The following is a 6,310-nucleotide window of genomic DNA, read 5'->3' on the forward strand; positions in this document are numbered from 1 at the left end:
ATTATTTGTGAACAAGAGGAGATACATTAATAATTATGACTGCAGGTCTCAAAAGGGAGCCGACCTAAACTTTAATTAGTGCTTTTGTTCAGCTTTGCAAGAAAACAACTCTTTTAGAAACAGCTACTTCTTGCGGCTGCTTGTAAGAGTTGATGATGAGGAATTTTGGTTTTATCTTTTCTTTTTTAGTCATTAACTACAGGTGGTTAGTTTTATTTCCTGTTTAAAGTATACATTTAAGGTGGTTGTAAATGTCTTCAGTATCTTATAGGAAAAGGACATTTGGTTAAAAGCTTCTCAAATTCCATTTGTTGTTATTTTAAACTCTGTATTTAGATGCTGTTATGAGGGTCAACTCCTTCAAAACTGAGATTATACAGGTTTTAACTCATGAGTTTTAGTTTAGTTTAGTTTATTTCGGTCATTACATCACAAAAAAAGAATAAAAATAAGACAAACATCAAAATAGCTTTTACAAAATTAAAAATAAAATAAAAATGACAACAAGGAAACAAATACACTGTTCAAAGAAAACATTACAAAAACATTTCCGATATACAAATAACATCTAGACCGACAAAGGTGTCGGCTGAAGCAAAGCTTATTCATTGCCTACCCTCAAAAGGATTATTTAAAGTAATGAAATCAACGCAAGAAGTACGAGATAAGACTGCCATTAAAACAAATTGCCTCCATGGGGATAACAAAGATTCCTCGAGAAATAAGAAAGAAAAAAAAAGGTGCAGTCTACATGTTTCCTTCATCCTTGAATAATCAAATCAAATCACCAATTAAATGAATACCCAAATCAACATAGTAATCATCACCGCTCATTACTTTGGTTTAGAGAAATCATCCTTCTTTTCAATTTAAAAAAAAATAAGGTTAAGGTTCTACTTGATTTCAAATCCCTCTCCAACTTATTCCATACATCCACCGCTGCCACTGTATGTTTGTGAGTTCACAAAATAAAAATAAAATTCAATAAAACTGAATAAAATGAAGAAGGGGAAAAAAGAACCGTATTTGTGAGATAAGTTGAACCGGAGTTCAATGTCGACGTTTTATTTCTAACACGAATGTAGCTGCTCCTGACGTCACCTTTGACCCGCTGCGCGCACCCGACGCCAAATCAGTGTCCCGGGAGCGTGCTCTGGCAGGGGAGAGCGGAGAGAGACGCGGGGCGGGCGGACTTTACACGGTTTATTTCTTACACGTCTCTCCCCGTGAAAACCACCGGGATTTTAGCTCCAAACTGCGCTGTTCTTCTGCTCTTTCGCCCCCCTCTCCGCCGTGGACCGTCCGGCGGGAGCGCGCCTCCATGGAGCGGGTTACCGGGGCAACCGAGCGCGGGAGCGGCGCTCCTCACGGGGACTCCGCTTTATCCTCCCGCCCCAATTAGAGCATCCTTAGTCCACGTTGTCAGGGTTAGATCTCTGTTTAAAGGTCCAGGATATGTGGTGACTGGTGTCGGTGTCAGTCAGTGTGTGAAAGCAGGTCAATGAGCAACAACATGTACGCGGGACGCAAACGGAGGAAACCGGCGCAGAAGGGGTGAGTTATGGAAACCTGACGACTGACACTAATTCTGGACATCTAAGACGTATTAAATACGCTTTAAGCCTCTCCTGTTTAGCACTGATAGTTTGTAAACATGGGATTATCGCGCTGTGCTGGATTAGCGGAGGTGGTCGGCAACGCCCCCTGTGGACACGGCGGGAACTGCAGGTTCTCCATCCCATCACTGCTGGACAAAGTTTCTGCTGTTTTTATTATAATAATGATTATTGTTTTAAAATTCAAATGTCCTTGTGGAAGTTTGTGATTATGATTAAGTAATCAAGTTCTTGATCAGATGTTGATCAGGTGTTGATCGGATGTTGATCAGATGTTGATCAGATGTTGATCAGGTGTTGATCAGGTGTTGATCTGATGTTCATCAGATGTTGATCAGGTAGATCACGACCCAGATGCTCTTCATCGCGTTGAGCACAAATATCAATAATTGCAGTTATGTCCAAAAGTTTGAACACTCTCTTTTGGTCTTTGCATTTTTGAAGGGAGGTAAAAAAAAAAAAAGAAAATAAAAAAATGTAAAGGTACGTCCATGATTTGACATCTAAGACCTCTAACGACCTTTAGCAGACGTTATCAGTCTCTCACGGGATCGTGGAGGATTTTAGTCCATTCTTCTTTATAACGTTGCCTCGGTTCACAGATAACCTCACATTTATCTCACATGGTCCACTCAGAAACTGCATGGGGCCCAGCAAAGCAACCTCCATTTTTATTGTAATAATGATTATTATTTCAAAAGTCCTTGTGGAAGTTTGTGATTATGATTTAATCAAGTTGCTTGATCAGATGTTGATCAGATGTGTATCAGATATTGATCAGATGTTGATCACGACCCAGATGCTCTTCATCTCGTTGAGCACAAATATCACTAATTGCAGTTATGTCCAAAAGTTTGAACACTCTCTTTTGGTCCTTTGCCTTTTTCGAGGGAGGTAAAAACATAAAAAAGATTAAAATTAAAAGGTACGTCCATTATTTGACATCTAAGAGACTCAACTTTAACGACCTTTAGCGGACGTTATCCGTCTCTCACGGATTCTCATTTATCTCACATGGTCCACTCAGAAACTGCATGGCGTCCAGCAAAGCAACCCCCACCCCACCACAACCGTGCTTAACAATGGCCGTGAGGGGTTTCTGCTGAAATATAATGGCCATCCAAAAAAAACCCAACCTAGATTGACACTTGTCTTGAATGTTTTCCATTCGTAAATAATCTTTCTCACTGTAGTACTAAAAAAAACAGGGGTGTTATAACCCTTTCAGACTGATGGGCAGCAACAGCTACCTCACAAAGACTGCTGCTGATGTCTTTCCCTCTAAGCATTGTGTTTACATCCACCTGGATGCACCAGAGCAGCAAACTGTGCATGTGCGGATGTTCAACTCATGCTTACCCTCTTTGATTTTATGGAGGCAGTAAGGGGGTACTTAGTATTGTCCACATCATCATCATTATTATTATTATTAATACTATTAATAATACTATTATTACTATTATTATGGATTTTCCTTAAATTAATAGTCACAGCATCATGAATCATTGTTTTTCTGAGATTGTATTTGCTAGAGACCCGCTACAATCACGTGTTCACGAAATGGCGTCTGATGCTCCTGACGTGATAGTAATTCATGTGTTCACGTGTTACGACGCCGCTCATTTATTTCCAGAGTCAAGCCGACCCCACCTGAAGGAGCTAAATCCAACCCGTCCAAACGGCACCGCGACCGGCTGAACTCGGAGCTGGACCGGCTGGCCAGCCTGCTGCCCTTCCCCGAGGACGTTATCTCCAGCCTGGACAAGCTGTCCATCCTGAGACTCAGCGTGAGCTACCTCCGGACCAAGGGCTTCTTCTCAGGTGGGTCTGTGTGTCAAATGCTTCCACAGCATTACATATCTTGACATTTTCGACAAATACAGGAAGCAGGAGAAGCTGCTAGCGTCAGAATGGAGCTTTAAAGCAGCTGCCTCGTCCACTGAAACACTGGGAAAGCTTTTCACGCCTTCGAAAGGACAACATGCACGAGGAGACGGCGCTGGAAGGTTTTAGTGAGCAGAAATAAGTTCAGCCAGGGTTTATGCAGTTGGACAGGAAGGTTCAGAGAGGGTCACAAAGATAGTATTGTGCAGAGAGAGTGCAGATACGGGCCAGTTTCCTCTGGTTCAGCCTGGTTTATGCACAATTTGTTTGGCTGAAAACAACTCTGGACAATCGGAGGTGTTTCTCAGTTTGTCCGGTATCTTTCCTCTTTTCTCTCTCTCTCGCTCTCTCTCTCTCGACCTAACCACTTTTCTTCCCTTTTGGGGGTAGAAACTAAAAGCAGTTTTTTTCCTCAACATACAATGCTGTTGTTTTTCGTAGGGGTTTTTATTTTGGTCCACCGAGCGCCTCGAAGTCTAATTTCTCAGCCGCCAGATGTTAATAATTCAGCAGAAAATGAAGGTTTTGCAGCGGAGGGACGACAATTGTCTGGTTTTAGACTGAAATCTCCCCAGAAGAGGCTGTTGTGACGCCTGTGTCTGACCTCTCCGGGACTCAGACCCGGTTTAAGAGGCGCTGAAGTGAAGAAAATTGGCTTTTGTTGAATTGTTAGCAGCTTACAGGCATAGCAGATGGATTTTGGTTAAGTAGGTGTGTGTTTTTATTAGTCTTATTAGATTCATGGGGTCCAAAAGTGGGACCCAAACATTGGGCTCGACGGGATTAAAGTGTTGTTTGAGGGTTAGAGTGGTGTGGGTTGGAATAAGGCGTTCAGTTGTGAGAATTAGGGTTAACACTACTAACCGGTTCCCAGAAAACTACCCAGACAAGTGTGTGTGTGTGTGAAGTTTGGCAGCCGTGAGTGCGTTCACAGCTTTGCTATTAGAAGCAGATCGTGTGTCTGTCCAAAAACAACAAACAGCCTTCAGAAATCTGCTCAGCCAGAAAACCCTTTAAAGTTCACAGGTGGACTAAAAAGTGTGAGTGGAGTCATCTTAAAGAGACTGAGGCTTCAGCTCTTCATCAGCGTGGTCCTCCATGCAGCACTCAGCCCTATTATCCCCCAGTGACCCTGCAGAAACACACCGGCTCTCATCTGAGTGCCTGAACTCTGCATGACCCGCTTTTATCATGACATCTTCATACTGGAGAAAGTTACTGTAGGTCGGCGCTTCCGCTGCAGGCCGCGAGATGACCTTGGTCCCGACGTCTCAGCCAGACAGCAGAGCAGTGGTGAGGAGATGGCAGCGATACAGCCGTGCTGAGGAGATGAAAGAGAGGAAAAAAATGGGTAATCCACTCAGTGGACTTTTACAGACCTTTTGAAGAGGGAAGGGGAAGGGGGAGGCAGTCCAACCTTCACATCGTCTGTAAAACACCCAAAAGCCTCAGTCATGGGTGTACTTTATGAATCCAAGATACGGCCGGTTGGACATCTGTCTTCAAGGTACCAAAGACAGATGAGGGATTCTTCACATGGACAACATTATTGGAGGTTCAGCTTCAATCACATTCTGATTAGTTGTTGCTCAGACATCCAGAACCTTGATTTCAGCACGTTTTGGACAAATCCAGACGTGTTTTTGGTCGTTGGGTGGATAGACGAGCCAACAACGATGCAAAGCTGGACAGTATTCCTCAGAGTATCAGCATAACCTTCCTTTTCCAGGATCCAGTGGACCTGAGCCGCGCTACAGCCCTACGCCCCCCCACCAGGCTCGACTGTGGACTAGTGTTGTTTCTGTCAGTCTGTTTCAATTTTAGTTTTAGTCTAGTCTTTGGGTCGAGCTATCATTTTAGTTTTTATTAGTTTTAGTCACGTTCCTACCACGTCTTGATTTGGTCAACGAAAATGAAGACACATTTTAGCAGAGTTTTTATTTTGTAAGCTACATTTTAGTCTTGTTTTTATTCGTCTACGATATTGCATTATATATTTAATTATCCTTATCGTCACATGACCAGCATTTTCGTTGCATCTCGTCTCGTTTTCCTCAGGTGATAGAGGTTCGTTGACGACTATATTTAGTCATAATTTTCGCTGCCAAAACAAAGTCTGCTCTACAACCGCGAAAGCGTTTATTTATTTATCTTTAAATGGTTACACGGTTGTAAAAGTGACAACCGCTACCCAGATGGAATCACATGAATACATTTCATCCCAAAACCAATGGTGAATTACAGAAAATGTCTGCTTTGGATAAATGTGGACAGCCGCACCTTCCACCGTGTTATCAGCTAAACTTTTACTTGGTTCCAATAATTAGAAATAAAGTGATATAAAACCCAGTTTTTACAATGGAAGTGAACGGGAGAGATGACAGTTTAGTCCGACCTAGCAACGGGGGCGGGGCTTGACAAAGGGTCACTTATGTTTAGGTCTCAGTGTTTGTCAGGTTTGTCGATATTTAGTCATACTTTTCTTTGATGAAAGCAGCTGTGGAGCTGTTTCCTGGGGTGAAGGCCTCTCTCTTCCTTCCCTGAAGTAAAGAAGCGTCCATGTGCCCAGACTGTCAGACTTGTTCATCCAGGCTGCATGGCTGATTTGGGCCTGTTTCTCCTCTACGACGGGTTGCGCTCCCCCCTGCGTTTCTTATTTCTTTATTTCTTTAGACTTTATTTATCCAGGAAATGTCACATTGAGATACAAGATCACTTCCTCCAGGGAATCACATCTTCACGTGTGTTGTGCGTTAGCCTCGGCTACATGGCATCTCTCGTGGTGTTTTTATTGGCTGTTGCTGTCCCCT

General features: G+C 42.9%; 1 protein-coding gene across 1 annotated transcript in view; it reads left to right on the plus strand.

Moving 5' to 3' along the window:
* The first annotated feature begins 1,172 nt into the window (after window positions 1-1,172).
* The window catches only part of LOC133425419 (aryl hydrocarbon receptor-like), a 33,745-nt gene continuing 28,607 nt past the window's right edge, over window positions 1,173-6,310 (plus strand). Inside the window, exons 1-2 of the mRNA XM_061716268.1 lie at window positions 1,173-1,554; window positions 3,250-3,437. Of these exons, the coding sequence (XP_061572252.1) occupies window positions 1,502-1,554; window positions 3,250-3,437 (241 nt within the window). The 5' untranslated portion in view covers window positions 1,173-1,501. The remainder of the gene's footprint in view (window positions 1,555-3,249; window positions 3,438-6,310) is intronic.

Source organism: Cololabis saira, chromosome 24, assembly GCF_033807715.1.
Source record: "Cololabis saira isolate AMF1-May2022 chromosome 24, fColSai1.1, whole genome shotgun sequence".
NCBI classification, from domain to species: Eukaryota; Metazoa; Chordata; class Actinopteri; order Beloniformes; family Belonidae; genus Cololabis; species Cololabis saira.